This window comes from Saimiri boliviensis, chromosome 16, assembly GCF_048565385.1.
Source record: "Saimiri boliviensis isolate mSaiBol1 chromosome 16, mSaiBol1.pri, whole genome shotgun sequence".
In the NCBI taxonomy this organism is placed as follows: Eukaryota; Metazoa; Chordata; class Mammalia; order Primates; family Cebidae; genus Saimiri; species Saimiri boliviensis.
Genome location: NC_133464.1, coordinates 13,527,023 through 13,543,968, shown reverse-complemented (window position 1 = coordinate 13,543,968; position 16,946 = coordinate 13,527,023). Strand labels below are relative to the sequence as shown.

General features: G+C 38.6%; 1 protein-coding gene across 7 annotated transcripts in view; it reads left to right on the top strand.

Annotated features, from left to right (window-relative positions):
- Window positions 1-16,946, top strand: part of PCCA (propionyl-CoA carboxylase subunit alpha) — a 445,241-nt gene that overhangs the window by 110,275 nt on the left and 318,020 nt on the right. For all 7 annotated transcript variants that reach the window (XR_012514288.1, XR_012514289.1, XR_012514290.1 and 4 more), the window contains one exon: window positions 9,422-9,553. Coding sequence is in view for 3 of the 7 variants with exons in the window: in XM_003928223.3 (XP_003928272.1) it covers window positions 9,422-9,553 (132 nt within the window). In the remaining 4 variants the exon portion in view is untranslated. The remainder of the gene's footprint in view (window positions 1-9,421; window positions 9,554-16,946) is intronic.

Here is a 16,946-nt window from a genome sequence, read left to right as displayed (position 1 = left end):
GTTTAATGCTAACATTTTTTTCATTAGTTAATTGGAATGTATTTAGAAAGAGAACCCTTTTCTCCTTTACCGTTTTGTTACTATTGATACAATTCATGTATGAAAAGCAAGATAAGTGCTTAATTCTTTACCTTTATTTAATAGTTTCTGAAGTAATGATTGTTCCTTATCATCCCTCAAAGTTAACCAGTTCTTTAAAAAAAAAAAAAAAAAGCACTATAAAGTCATATTGTTGAAATTACTAGTGAACTCAAGTTGTTCCTCTTTGGTCTGTGGGGCCTAAGTTGACTCACGAGTCTTTTTGACTTGACCTCATAATCTTCTCTAGCTTCCTTGCTAACTGATGTGACAGGACATTCCAGGCTCATGTTTTACATTTTCTGTTCCAGCTCTTTAATCAGCCATCTTTTCAAAATGCCTTGTCTTCTTCTAGTGGTATTTGGAGATCACAGTTGGGGTACTAGGTATGGTCATTGCTACTGATTGGTCATTTTAAGCCTTTTTAGTCACCAGGGCTAGGAAATAAAATATATATTAACAGATTTTTAACATATATGTTTTATGTTACACATATTTATTGCTTATAATACAATATGTTAACTGTATTTTATTAATGAAATATATACCATATGAGAATATATTTACTATATAAATATATAATGCCAAACCCAACCCAAAATAGGGTATCTATATAAAACAAATTTATGTTGTAATAAACATACTGTATTAATAACATATACATAACATTTTTCTCATGTAATGTATATAACATAATATAAAAATATAATTAAAGTCTACATTTTATATGAGACAAAATAACTCCTGTGTTCATGCAATATTTTCCATTACAATTCAAAATTGCAGAACTTTAGCCTCTTCTTTGTTACCTCTGTGTATCTTCATTCTTCCGGATCAGAATTCTGACTCTCAGGGATAGGGGAAATGACAGAATTAGAGTATTTCACAATTGCTTATTTATCTTGTCCTGGGCTATACACAGAGCAATCTCAGGATAACAATATTGATATTACTATCAATATGATTAGTAAAAACATTTAAAAGTATTTGTACGTAATCTTCCTCTAACATTTAAAAAAAGTTGTACTGTCAGAAAATGTGGATGTTATATGTAAGGTTTTATAGATATCTCTCCTTAGCTTTCATTTAGTTTTAGCTCTACAAGTAACTCCTGGCTCTTTATGTTTATGTTTCTTTTGCATTTTAGCTTCCTGAAGCTCTTTCCTAGTATAGGAGTGGGCAAACTTTTTCTGTAAAGAGCCAGAGAGTAAACATTTTTGGCTTGGTAGGCCATATAATTTCTGATACTCAATCTTATTTATGTAGTGAGAAAGCAATCAGAGGCAGTGTAAACTATGAGCATGGCTGTATTTCAGTTTCATATAATTTTCACATTTAATAATATAATATTAAAAAAATTGCCCCCCCCCAACAATTAGTAAAATATTTTCTAAGATCATGGACTGTACAAAAACAGGCAGTGAGGCTGGGCATGGTGGCGCTTGCCTATAATCCTTGCACTTTGAGAGGCTGAGGGGGTGGATCACCTGAGGTCAGCAGTTAGAGACCAGCTTGACCAATGTGGCGAAACCCCATCTCTACTAAAAATACAAAATTAGCTGGTCGTGGTGACACGTGCCTGTAATCCCAGCTACGTGGAGGCTGAGGCAGGAGAATTGCTTGAACTTGGGAGGTGGAGGTTGCAGTGAGCTGAGATTGAGCCATTGCACTCCAGCCTGGGTGACAAGAGTGAAATTGCATCTCAAAAACAAACAAAACAAAACAAAACAAAACAAAACAAAACACAAAACAACACAACAAACACAACACCACCAAAAAACCAAAAACAGGCAGTGAGTGGGCCTGATTTGGCCTACACACTAGTTTGTAAACCGCTGCTGTATTGGACTTCCTAGTTTGTAAACCGCTGCTGTATTGGACTTCTCAGAGTTTATGAGTTCTTGCGTGTCGTTACATTTTCTCTGACTTTTATAGTTGCACTGACTTCTGTGGACTTAAAATTCTTAGCTTGCCTCACCATGGTGGCTCATGCCTGCAATCCCACCACTTTGGGAGGCTGAAGCAAGAGGATTGCTTGAGGCCAGGAGTTTGAGACCATCATAGGCAACATTGCAAGACTCTGTCTCTAAATAAATAAATAAATAAATAAAGCTGGGTACGGCAGTACGCACCTGTAGTCCTAGCTACTTGGGAAGCCAAGATGGGAGAGTCACTTGAGTCCAGGAGTCTGAAGCTGCAGTGAGCTATAATGGCATCCTTGCACTCTAGGCTGGGCAGTTTTGAGTATTCCCCAAAAATAAAATAAGTAAAATTCTTAGCTCGTACTTTCTTACCTTGAGTTTCTTACTCAAATGTGATTATTCTATTTTCTTTTGATGCAAAATGTTGCTGTCAAAGTCTGATGATTATTTAAATTTCTCTTTTGGATAAGTTACCTATTCCTTTTTTTTTTTTTTTCCATTTTCTTTTACTTAAGTAATATTGCTAGAATTTTACTTCATGTGTTGGTCATCCTGGAATGAATTTCTTCTGTTGTGTGGTCTTTTAATACGTATTTTTAGTTCAAGTACATTGTTATATTTTTAATATTTGTTCTTTTTTTTTTTTTACTTTGGTTCTCTTCAAGGATTCCTGTTATTCATATGTTGGATGTTCTTCTTTATCTTCAGTATTTGTCATCTTCTCCTGTGTTTATTCATTGTTTATATTTAAATTAAATATTTTTCTTTTCACTTTGCCTTTCTTGTAAGGCATTGCTTGTTTCCTTTTTTCACTCTGACATTCTTTTTAGCTGTCTTCATTTCTGAAATTATTTTCTTTTTCATTTCTAATTGTATGCTGAGTTCTATCATCTCATTTCTGAGCTTTTCCAATTCTAATTTATACTATTTTGTGTTTTGTATCATTTAAAAATGTCTTTTAACTTGTTTTGAAATATTCAATGATAGACCAGGCATGGTGGCTCACTCCTGTAATCCCACACTTCGGGAGGCCGAGGTGGGCAGATCACGAGGTGAGGAGTTCGAGAGTAGCCTGGCCAACATAGTGAAACCCCATCTCTACTAAAAATGCAAAAAAAATTAGCTGGGTGTGTCGGCAGGCACCTGTAGTGCCAGCTACTTGGGAGACTGAGGCAGGAGAATTGCTTGAACCCTGGAGGCAGAGGTTGCAGTGAGCCGATATCAGGCCATTGTACTCCAGCCGGGGTGACAGAGTGAGATGAAAGAAAGAAAGAAAGAAAGGGAGGAAGGGAGGAAAAAAGGAAGTAAGGAAGGAGATGATAGTTTTGCTCTATTGTGTTGGTATGTTTTTCTCCTGTGCTTTTTTTCCCCCCTGCATGGATGCTATTCTGATCCCCCCACTTTTTTTTTTGCCTCATAAAAACATTGTATTGGGGCCGGGCTCGGTGGCTCACACCTGTAATCCCAGCACTTTGCAAGGGTGAGGCAATGGACCACTTGAGGTCAGGATTTCGAGACCAGCTCGGCCAACATGGTGAAAACCCTGTCTACTAAAATTACTAGGCAGGCATGGTGGGGTGCACCTGTAGTCCCAGATACTTGGGAGGCTGAGGCAGGAAAATTGCTTGAACCTTGGGGGCGGAGGTTGCAGTGAGCAAAGATTGTGCCGCTGCACTCCAGAGCGAGGCTTTGTCTCAACAAAAAACAAAAAAGTTGTGTGGGATTTTACCTTGATAGTTTTATTTTGCTTAGTTTTATGTGTAAAATTAGTTTTTCTCTATATTGCTTTTTAAAGAACCATGTGTTTTAAAATCAGTGACTCAACGTTCAAGAAGCTCAAACACTTGAATAGAGATAGCAGGAAGTGGTTTATTCTGAGGTCTTGAAAAGATGAATTAACCCTGTAATCTCCCCATGATTCTTTTTGATACTCCTATTGACATCACTGTATTCAGTGGGTGCGCCTTTCTCTCTGCTACAATAATTATTTTTAAAGCTTTCTTTCTGACTCAGTTTATCTCACGTGCTAACTTCCCCGAACCAATCCTGGAACTGGCTTTTTCTACCAGAAACACATTTTTCTTGTAGCATGGAATAGTATTAAAAACTAGAGTCTGGATCTTTTGGACAGTTCAGCTGTTTTTCCACGGCTGTCTTTTATTTGAGACAGGATCTTGCTCTGTCACCCAGGCTGGAGTGCAGTGGTACAGTTTGAGCTCACTGCAGCCTCTACCCCCTGGGCTCAAGCAGTCCTCCTACCTCAGCCTCCCAAGTAGCCAGGACCACATGGGACCACAGGTATACACCACCATGCCTGGCTAATTGTTATATTTTTTGTAGAGACAAGTTTTTGCCATGTTGCTCAGGCTGGTTTCAAACTCCTGTGCTCATGCAGTTTACCTGCCTCGGCCTCCCAAAGTGCTGGGATTACAGGCATGAGCCACCGTGCCCAGCCCCATGGCTGTCTTTTTCTTCTGACCCTGGTTTTTTAGTTATCCAAGTAGCACGCCTTTTTATTGTTGTTTTTTGAGTCAGAGTTTAGCTCTTGTTGCCTAGGCTGGAGTGCAGTGGTGCAGTCTCGGCTCACCACAGCCTCTACCTGCCGGGTTCAAGCAGTTCTCCTGCCTTAGCCTCCCGATTAGCTGGGATTACAGGCATGTGCCACCATGCCCAGCTAATTTTGTATTTTTAGTAGAGGTGGGGTTTCTCCATGTTGGTCAGGCAGGTCTTGAACTCCCTACCTCAAGTGATCCACCCGCCTTGGCCACCCAAAGTGCTGGGATTACAGGTGTGAGCCACCACAACTGGCCCAATGGCTGTCTTTTTCTTCTGAACCTGGTTTTGTAGTTATCCAAGTAGCAACTCTTGGTGAGCCTAAAATGTCTACATTTAAAAATCTGAATTCATTATATAGCAATTTACTAACTTGTGGTATTTCTAAGAACGAAATACGTATTATACATTTTAATTTCTACGGAAGATGATTCTTTTTGTCTTTTATTCCTGACATAAAGCCTATTGCAAATTAAATCTTATTTCCCTAACATACTGCTCAAACCCAACCTTTTTCCCCATCGTTCTATTAAAATTTGTCCAGAAGCATAAAGTCACAGAATTTAGGAAATGAGTAGAATTTTGGAGCAGTGATTTCAGCTTTTCATAATTTCTTTCTTTCTTTTATTTTGTCTTGCTGTGTTGCCCATGCTGGAGTGTAGAGGCTATTCATAGGTGCCACTGTAGTACGCAATAGCTTTGAACGGTGTCTGGGCTCAAGAGATACTCCTGGCTCAGCCTCCCAGGTACCTGGGACTACAGGCACACTTGGCTCATACATATTTTTTTAATGAATCACTTAAAAAATATATTTCAATAATGATGAAAATGCCCACTTTTTGTGATCATAAGACATTTATTTGCATTCAAATATTATATGTATCATGCAAGGTAAATTTAAAAAGGACTTTAAAAAGCATATTTTTGGAAACAAGTTTAGTTGCTATGGCATGACGAAAAACTTACAGTGATTAAGGGAAACTGATAATTAGATGGATAACAAAAAATACAAGGTTAACAGAAGAGCATCGAAGTTTACGAGTGGATAAAATCTGGCATTTTATTCTAAATCAGCCACTGACCCCGGTCAAGAATTGAAAACGTTTGAAACATGCTCCATCACTTTGCCATTACCATACCCTCTTATCCTGACCTCATCCTTACTTTTTGGTCACAGATTTATGTGAACCAAGACTCTCTATTGCTGCTTTCTTGCTTCAGTTTAATTACTTTTAAATGCCAACCTAGGGAGCACTTCCAAAACATATTGATAAAAAGGAAGTTAAATCATTGAAACATTTGAGTAGTTCTCCAGCATACTACTGGCTATTTTTTCTTTTGTTTTGGGTGGGATAAAAAATAATCACTAAATACTTGATGTAAGCTTTTTTTTTTTTTTTTTTTTTGACAATTTTGCATTTTTTGGGTGAGCAATTTTCTTCAAATTAGAATGCACAAGAAAAATCTGGTTAGTTGGTGTTCCAGGCAGGTCGTTGGGCTCCTGTTAATCAGAAGTTTTACTGTCTAATCATAATGTATTTTGGATGTTCTCATTTATGTTATTTCTTCAATTCTTTGTCTGCATGGGTATTCTGATTGCTTGATTACATCTGCCTGGCATAGTCATTTTTAAAGCAGCATTTATAATAAAATTTTCAATCTTTGCAAGTAAAATGAGAATACAGAAAGACAGTTGATGGTTGAAGCATGATTGTTTCCTTTGCCTTTACTTAGTGTTTGTGGGTTTCAGGTTTGGGATAAAGAGAAATGAATATGATTATTGTTCTGGTCTGACATGACTCATGTAGTGTAGGCCTACCACTGTTATCTCTTCATACAGATCAGCACTTTTTCCTATGTGTTTTACATTTTGGGGGATTTGCATGAGATTTTTTTTTTCATGAAAATAAGGTTCTGCTAAAACCAGATACAAATGTTTGATGGAGGGTTACTTTATAAGCACTTCTTATGGCTGAAGAAGTGCTTATAAAGTATCCCGCCATCAAGCATTCTTATCTAGCATTCTGCCACTTGTAACACCAGCAAATTGTAGGCATTTGTGTTCCTATATTATTTGAGTCCTGTAGACCTAGCTGTCTTTTTGTTCTGGTGTCCTCTTTTTTAATTTTTTTTTTTTTTTTTTAAGACAGAGTCTCACTCTGTTACCCAGGCTGGAGTGCAGTGGTACAATCTTGGTTCACTGTAACTTCTGCCTCCCAGGTTCAAGCAATTCTCCTGCCTCAGACTCCGGAGTAACTGGGATTACAGGCACGTGCTACCATGTCCAGCTAATTTTTGTACTTTTAGTGGAGATGGGGTTTCCCCATGTTGGCCAGGCTGGTCTTGAACTGCTGACCTCAGGTGATCCACCTGCCTTGGCCTCCCAAAGTGCTGGGATTATAGATGTGAGACACCGTGCCAGGCCATTCCAGTGGCCTCTTTATTGAGCCTTCTGGAGAGCAGTCAAAAACTAACAGTTATGGCACTCAGCTTGGTGCTTTACATTATTATTGATGGGGTTTTAGGACATGCTACTCCCACATTTGGCACCTTGGCACATAGCTAAAGGATTTGGAGAAAACAGCAAAAGCACGAAGGTCTTTGACCTTCTCCTGCTCCTTTTCCCTGAAGCAAGTCCTAAGACCTAGGAGGGACTTTCTGACCTTCCCTGAAGCAGGTCCTAACACGTTCATGTGAGAGGTGCCTTTCCTGTATTTAGAAGAGAGAAGCATCGTCATCCCTAAAGAGAAAACGATGCAGAGAAATCTGAGCAGTCCTCCCCAGTTTATTACACGTACCTCTTGCCCTCCACACTATCCTTTCTCCATAACTCTCCAGTCCTCGTCAACACTGTATAAAAACACTCAAGTTTAACAGTTTCTTTGAATTTGCATTTCCTTATACAGGTTCCTGTGTCACGTAAAACTTACATTAAATAAAGTGTATGCTTTTTCCCCCCATTAATCTGTGTTTTGTAATAGGTGCCCAGCCATAAACTTAGAAGGGTAGAAGGAAAATACAGTTTTCCTCCTGTATGTTATTTTATTTAATTCTTTAATCAAACTTACAAGTCAGATATTACCTACATTGTCACTCAAAGAAATGGATGCTTTAGACTCAGGGTCTAAAATTTCCCTTTTCCTTTGTGTTGCTTTTGGGCAGGAAAGAAGCATGCATCTTGAATTTAAAGGCATTGGCTTTTCTACTCATTTTCTCTGAATGATTTCATTCACAACTTTTAATTCTGTCCCATATTTGATGCCTTTAATATTCTGTGTTTCACCTGGTGTGGTGGCTCATGCCTGTAATCCCAGCACTTTGGGAGACTGAGGTGGGCAGATCACAGGGTCAAGAGATCGAGACCATCCTGGCCAACATGGTGAAACCCTGTCTCTACTAAAAATACAAAAATTAGCTGGGCATGGTGGCGTGTACCTGTAATCCCAGCTACTTGGGTGGTTGAGGCAGGAGAATCGCTTGAACCCAGGAGGCAAAGGTTGCACTGAGCCAAGATTGTGCCACTGCACTCCAGCCTGACGACATAGCGAGACTCCAAATCCCCAAAAAATCTGTATTTCAGCCTGGACTTGTCTTATAACCTTTATACTTCTATATCTGCCTCCTGAACATGAATTATTGACTATTACAGAGGCATCTCAGCTCAGCATGTGTAAAATTGGAGTCATCATCTCACCTCCTAAATATTTACCTCCTGGTATATTCCTTGCATTTATTCCCTGTTCTACTTCCACTTCCTGCTCAGGGTGGGTTTACTCCTCCTGGGTCACGATGGCCAGGAGAGCAGTCCAGGCAACAGGCTACTTAGCTGCCCTGGTCACCAGGAGAACCAATTTCCTTTCCCAAGCCAACATTCATTGCAGGCAGCAATGCTAATGTGGAATGAACAGGTGATGTAAAAGCAATATACAAATATGCGATTTATTGTTTATAGTAACTCTGCCAAAGTTGTAGGACAATCAGCAGTTAGGCAACTTCCTCGAGGATGCCCAGCATATAGGCCTGTTTTTTCCTATTTTATATTTACCTTTAAAACTTCATGTAATGACCTCATCCTTTATCTCAGCAAACACCCCCATTACTTTTCTAGACCATGCCCTGTAATGACATCATATTTTGTTCTGTCTCTAGATCTGTTTAAGTCATTAGCATTTTGTTTATTGTCGTGGCATAAACAGGGAGGTAGACCCATTGTCAGGGTACTCAGTGTGGTTTGTAAGAGTGGTTTTTATTGAAACTGTAACTCTACCCAGTTAAATTCCCACTGGATTCTTGACTCATCTTTTGTAGTTACAAGGATGTAAACATGTTGTGCTTTCTTTTGTCTGTTTTTCTGAGGTGTCAGTGATCTGTTCACATCTCCTGGAAATTGTTAATATCCTGTTATCTTCATCCATGTTATCTCCTATGTTTAGCTCAGAGCTTGGTGCATAATTGGTATTCAGTAAATATGGATATTTGTGTTATACTAGGCACCATCCTGCAGGCTTTTGAGAACACAGGCATTTATAAGGTGTTTACAGGTGAACTTACTGGCTAGATTAGGTGGCAGGACATTATATACAAATACAATGTCATAAAGTGGCTTTTCCAAAGCACACTGTTAATATCCAGCAGGAGTTCTTCAGTGCTTTCGGTTGTTTTCATTTGACTCAACTTTGCTGCATGTATCTATCCTGCATGTACTGTATGCAATATAGTATTTTAATGTGTTGGCTCAAAAACATGTTGTTTCTGCAATAAAAATGATTAGTAAACATACATATGGGCTTTTCTTTTTATAAAATTGTGACTCCACATCATGCGCCATAATGTTCTTGTTATAAATTTTGGCTTGTTTTTCTCCACAGGCAGCAGAAGATGTCATTTTCATTGGACCTGACACACATGCTATTCAAGCCATGGGTGACAAGATTGAAAGCAAATTATTAGCTAAGAAAGCAAAGGTTAATACAATCCCTGGCTTTGATGGAGTAGTCAAGGTGAGAAGCTACTTTAACTTTTATTGTATATGTCATCAAGTTAAATCTTTTGTCAAAAGTATAAGATAAATTGTAACTCTTGCTTTTTTGGGACGTATATATACATAAATATATATATATATATATATATATATATACACATATGCATACATACATGTATATATGTTTAAAAAATTAGTGTTTTTACTTATTTCTTTATTTTTATTTCTATTTTATTTTTTGAGATGGACTCTTTCTCTTGTCACCCAGGTTAGAGTACAATGATGCCATCTCGGCTCACTGCAATCTCCACCTCTTGGGTTCAAGTGATTCTCCTGCCTCAGCCTCCTGAGTAGCTGGGATTAGAGGCAACTGCTACCATGCACAGCTAATTTTTGTATTTTTAGTAGAGACGGGGTTTCACCATGTTGGCCAGGCTGGTCTCGAACTGACCTCAGGTGATCTGCCCACTTCAGCCTCCCAGAGTGCTGGGATCACAGGCAGGAACCACTGCATCTGGCTAAACATCAGTGTTTTCAACTGGATTATTTTCTTATTATTCTCAGAGATGTGGGCCTCACTCTGTTGCCCAGGCTGGAATGCAGTGGTGCAATCATAGCTCACTGAAACCTTGAACTCTGAGGCTCAAATGATTCTCTTGCCATGGCTCAAGAACCCCTCCTTCTTTAGCCTCCTAAGTAGCTGTGATTACAGGCTCACACCACAACACCTGACTAATTATTTTTATTTTGTAGAGATGAGAGTCTCACTGTATTGCCCAGGATGGTCTCAAACTCCTGGGCTGAAGTGATTCTCCTGCCTTGGCCTTCTGAAGTATCGGGATTATAGGTGTGAGCCATTGTGCCTGGCCAGCTTCACTTATTTTAAATAGCATAAATTAGAAAGAGTGAGAAACCATTTGAGCATTGTATTTGATCAATCAGCAGTGCCTCGGACTTTCATAGGAAAAAACTTGGTGATTAAGAAATGTACTGTCATATCTCTGGATTGCATTTAATAGTGGTATGTGTTTGATGTGTTAAATGTGATTTTCTCTTTATATCTTTATCTCGAACTTCTCTCCATGTGTATAATATGTAAATTATAATCATGTTTCTGGTGGAAGTGGTATAGCTATAGATAGCTGTATATTGCAAACATTTAGCAAGGGCCTTCTGCAGCTGAAGGCTTCTGAGGGAGAAATGCAGAAATTGGAGTATGCAATTTCCCCTTCTCCCATGAAAAATTATTCTGATTTTTCCAGTTAGAAGAGAGTCCTCCTAGAGTTTTAACTTTGTGATTTGAGTTAGCCTGCAGGGACTTTTCATTTCAGCATTTCTTATGGTTTTGTCATTCTGTGTTGTCCTGTTCTTCATTGTGCAAGACCATTTCATACGTCAGAAGACAATTAGAAAACTTTGCCCCGTGATTAGTAAATATCCTCAGCTTCTTGCCCATATTTACCTGTATTTACTTTTATCTGTGTTTATCCATTTTATTTCTTCCCTCTTAGGAGGAGGAGGAGGTGTTCCACATTCTCTGGAAAGCCAGTTCCTCCTCCTATTCTCCAAATGTATTCTTTATAGCCTTCACAGGATATGGTTTTTACTGATTATCTTTTCTCTCTTTTGTGTCTTAAAACTCTCCTTGTCTTTTAGCTCCTTTCTATTACCATTGCTATTGAAAATGCTCAGTGAGTAAATGTATCGGTCATTTAGTTATGTGGGAAGAATGTGGTGATGAGATACACATGATGATAGTCCTCACAGTTTAGTGGGAAAGAAACAAATGTTTCTTCCATTCTTAAAGCACCATCACTCTACAGCTAGTTGCCATCTTCTTTCTCTCTTCCCTTATAGAGCCAAAGCTCTTAGAATTGTCCTTCCTCACATTCATTTTTATATCTTTCACTTAATCTTTACTTGCTGTCTAGCTTCTTTCCTCATTCCTACTGAATTTCTCTTGGAAAGGCTACCAGCAACCTCTTCCCTTTATTAAATCCAACATATAATTTTGAATTTTGATCTTACATCAATCCCTTAGAAGCATTTGAGTCTCTTGGTCAGTCCATACTTCCCTCGTGACATATTCACTTCTGGCACATTACTCAGTTCTAATTTTTTGTGTTTTTTGGCTTGTTTGAATACCCCTTCTTAGTTTCCTTCCTGATTGTTCTTCCTATCTTTCTTCCTTAAATGGTAGTTTTATTCTGGGTTCTGAGTAGGACATTTCTTCTTTTTATTGTGCTACCTTGGCCTGGGAAATCTTACTTATTTTCATGGCGTCAGTTGCCACCTTTTCTTTTTTATTTTATTATTATTTTTTTTTGAGACAATGTCTTACTCTGTCACCCAGGCTAGAGTGCAGTGGCACAATCACGGCTCACTGCAACCTCAACCTCCTGGGCTCAAGTGCTTCTCCCATGTTAGCTACTTGAATAGGTGGGACTATAGACGTGTGCAACCACACTTGCCTACATTTTTATTTTTTGTAGAGATGGAGGCCTCACTGTGTTGCCCAGATGGGTCTCAAACTCCTGGGCTCAGACAGTCTGTCGTCCCCTTCGCCTCCTAAAGTGTTGGGATTACAGGCCTGAACCACCACACTTGGCCAATTGCCACTTTTCTGACCAATCTCAAACCTATGTATCTGTTCTGTATACTTCTTCTGAACTTCACAATTAAATATCCAGTTGCATCTTAAATAGATAGCTCTTGGCACCTTGAAACTAACAAGTCAAAAGCTGAACTCATCTTTCTCCTGAACCTAGAGATTGGTACTATGGCCCATGCACACCTATTTTTGTAAATAAAGATTTATTGGATGGCAGCCACATTCATTCATTTACATATTGTCCGTGGTTGCTTTTCCACTACAGTGGTGGAGTTGAGTAGTAGACTCAACTTCATGGGCCACATAGTAGACTATGTGACTCACAGAACCTAAAATATTTACTTCCTGATCCATTAAGAAAAAGTTTGCTGGCCGGGCGTGGTGGCTCACACCTGTAATTCCAGCACTTTGGGAGGCCAAAGTGGGTGGATTACGAGGTCAGGAGATCACGGTCATTCTGGCCAACATGGTGAAACCCCGTCTCTACTAAAATACAAAAAATTAGCCAGGCGTGGTGGCGTGCTCATGTAGTCCCAGCTACTCGGGAGGCTGAGGCAGGAGAATTGCATTAACTAGGAGGTGGAGGTTGCAGTGAGCTGAGATCACGCCACTGCACTCCAGACTGGAGACAGAGCAAGACTTCATCTAAAAAAAAAAAAAAAAAGAAGAAGTACATGTTTGCTTATCCCTGCTCGAAACTTCTTATCCTTCATTCTTTCCTGCCTAGGAAGGCAGTAGCATTTTCCACATAGTTTCTTAAGCTAGAAACATGGAGTAATTCTTAAGAAATGCAACTGTGGAAGATTCACTTAGACAGCTTTCTAACCCATTTACTTCCTTCTTTGCCCATGCTAACCAACCCCAAATTCCAGCTACCATCATCTAGTCTGGATTACTTCATCTGCCACCTTCTTTTTTTTTTTTTTTTTTGAGACGGAGTTTCACTCTTTGTTGCTCAGACTGGAGTGCAGTGGCACCATCTCGGCTCACTGCAACCTCCACCTCCCAGGTTCAAGTGATTCTACTGTCTCAGCCTCCTGAGTAGCTGGGATTACAGGTGCCTGCCACCATACCTGGCTAATTTTTGCATTTTTAGTAGAGACAAGGTTTCACCTTGTTTGCCAGACTGGTCTCGAACTCGACCTCGGGTGATCTGTGTGCCTCGGTCTCCCAAAGTGTTGGGATTACAGTCATCAGCCACTGCATCCGACCCATCTGCCTTCTAATTAGTCCCCTTGTAGTCATTCTTGCTTCCATCTAATTAATTTTTTTTAATTCTTCACCTCAAGCATTTATAATGGCTTTGTGTTATAAACATTGTAATTATACTTTTAGTTATTCAAAAGTGTACAATAAAATATTATTGACTGTAATCACTTTGTTGTGCTGTCAAATACTAGATCTTATTCTATCTAACTGTATTTTTGTACCCATTAACCCTCCCCACATCCCCTACCCCTACTGTCCCCACTACTCTTCCCAGCTTCTGGCAATCATCATTCTATTCTCTATCACTGTGAGTTTAACTGTTTTAAATTTAGCTCCCGCAGATGAGTGAGAGCATGTCAGGTTTGTCTTTCTGTATCTGACTTAATTCATTTAACATAATGTCCTCCAGTTCCATCTATGTTGTTGCAAGTGACAAGACCTCATTCTTTTTAGTGGCTGAATAGTACTCCACTGTATATATGTACCACATTTTAAAAATCTATTTGTCGCCAGATGCGGTGGCTCACGCTTGTAATCCCAGCACTTTGGGAGGCCAAGGCAGGTGAATCACGAGGTCAAGAGATCGAGACCATCCTGGTCAACATGGTGAAACCCCGTCTCTACTAAAAATACAAAAAATTAGCTGGACATGGTGGCGTGTGCCTGTAATCCCAGCTACTCAGGATGCTGAGGCAGGAGAATTGCCTGAACCCAGGAGGTAGAGGTTGTGGTGAGCCAAGACCACACCATTGCATTCCAGCCTGGGTAACAAGAGCGAAACTCCATCTCAAAAAAAAAAAAAAAAAAACAGAAAAAGCCAAAAAACAAAAAACAAAAAATCTATTTGTCTGTTGATAGACACTTAGGTTGCTTCCAAATGTTGGTGATTGTGAATAGTGTTGCAGTAAACATGAGAGGGTAGATATCTCTGATATACCGATTTCCTTTCTTTTGGGTGTATGCCTAGCAGTGGGATTGCTAGATTATATGGCAGTTCTATTTTTAGTGTTTTGAGAAACCTCTTTACTGTTCTCCACAGTGGCCATACCAATTTGCATTCCCCTAACAGTATATGAGGCTTCTCTTTTCTCTATATCCTCACCAGCATTTGTTGTTGCCTGTCTTTTGGATAAATGCCATTTTAACTGGGGTGAGATGGTTCCTCATTGTATTTTGTTTCTCTGATGATCAGTTATGTTGAGCACCTTTTCATATGCCTGTTTAACATTTGTATGTCTTTTGAGAAATGTCTATTCAGATCTTTTGCCCATTTTAAAACACTGGATTATTATATATTTTTTCTTGTTGAGTTGTTTGAGCTCCTTATATATTCTGGTTATTAATCTCTTGTCAGATGGATAGTTTGCAAATATTCTGCTCCCATTCTGTGAGTTGTCTCTTCACTTTGTTGATTTTTTTCCTTTGCTGTGCAGAAGCTTTTTCATTTGATGTGATCCCATTTGTTTATTTATGCTTTGGTTGCCTTTGCTTGTGGGGTGTTACTCAAGAAATCCTTGCCCAGACCAACAACTTAGAGAGTTTTCAATGTTTTGTTTTGGTAGTTTCACAATTTGAGGTTTTAGATTTAAATCTTCAATTCATTTTGACTTGATTTTTGTATATGGTGAGAGATAAGGATCTAGTTTTGTCCTTCTGCATATGGTTATCCAATTCTCCAAGCACCATTTATTGAGGAGACTGTCCTTTCCCTAAGGTGTGTTCTTGGTACCTTTGTCAAATGAATTCACTGTAGATATGTGGATTTATTTCTGGGTTCTCTATTCTGTTCCATTGGTCTATGCCAGTACTATGCTCTTTTGGTTACTGTAGCTCTGTAGTGTAATTTGAAGTCAGGTAATTTGATTCCTCCAGTTTTGTTATTTTTGCTCAGGATAGCTTTGCCTATTCTGGTCTTTTGTGGTTCTGTATAAATTTTAGGATTTTTTCTATTTCTGTGAAGATTGTCATTGGTATTTTGATAAGGATTACATTGAATCTGTAGATTGCTTTGGACAGTATGAACATTTTAACAATATTAATTCTTCCAATCCATGACCATAGAATCTCTTTCCATTTTTTTGTGTCTTCAGTTTCTCGCATCAGTGTTTCTAGTTTTCATTGTAGATATCTTTCACTTCTTTGGTTAAGTTTATTCCTAGGAATTTTATTTTATTCATAGCTATTATAAATGGGGTTATTTTCTTGTTATCTTCTTCAGATTGTTTACTATTGGCGTATAGGAATTCTTATCCATTAATTCATGATACTTCTGCTTGAGTCATCAAAAATCCGGTTTTGATCATATGCCTATCTTTAATAACTTTTTAATGACTACTCATTTAAATGTTTTAAATAGTTGAATTTTGCCTCTGTCTTCAAATTGATACTGTGCCAGTCTGCCCTTTGCATTGTATGTATCCATCATACTTGACATCTTTCAGATTCCTGAAATTTCTGTACTTAGTCATCTCTGTTTCTGTCTTCATTCCTGATTGTCGCTTAGTCATTGTTTAGGTCTTGGCTTAGGTGTAAATTTCTCACATAGGCATTCCTTAACTGTCTCCATTAGATTAGGCCCTCGGATGTATTTTTTTTTTGAGGACCCTACTCTTAACTCATCACATTTTAAATCATTTATTCATTCATCGATTCAGTAGATATTTACCAAGTACACACTATTTGTCTGACACTGTTTGAAGTGCTGTTGATATAGTAGTGAAAAAAAGAGGCTGAACAAATTTTTCCACCCTCCAGGAGCTTATACTACAGAAGAACGAAAAAGATGATAAACAAATAATGAAACATATAATATGTTCTATGGTGAAACATAAGAGAGAGAGACTGCTGGAGGATGGGGCTCTATTCACAATTTTAAATAAAGGCATCTCTTGGTATCTACAAGGGATTGGTTCCAGTACCTACCCCCTCAGATACCAAAATTTATCAGTGCTCAAGTACCTTATATAAAATGGGGTAGTGTTTGTATATATCCTACTGTCATCCTTTTGTGTACTTTTTAAAAACTTTTATTTATTTATTTTTTGAGGTGGAGTCTTTATCACCCAGGCTAGACTGTAGTGGCATGATTTCGGCTCACTGCAATCTCCATCTCCCGGGGTTGAAGCAGTTTTCCCACCTCAGCCTCTCAAGGAGCTGGGCTTACAGGCATGTGCCACCATGCCCAGCTAATTTTTGTATTTTTAGTAGAAACGAGGTTTCACTATGTTGGCCAGGCTGGTCTTGCACTCCTGACCTCAAGTAATCTGCCTGCCTTGACCTTCCAAATTGTTGGGATTATAGACATAAGCCACTGCTTCCAGCCCTTCTATTATTAGAATTATATTATTATTCTAACCTATTATTAGTTTACTTATAATATCTAATACAATGTAAATGCTATGTAAATAGTTGTTATACTGTGTTTTAAAATTTGTAGTATTTTTAATGTTGTATTTTTTTTTCTTTCTTTTTCTTTTCATCCGATTATTTTCCACTTGTGATTGGTTGAATCCATGGATACAGAACCCAATGATATAGAGGACCAACTGCAGGTTTAGCAAACTATCTAAGGAAGTGGCAGGACAAGTCATGT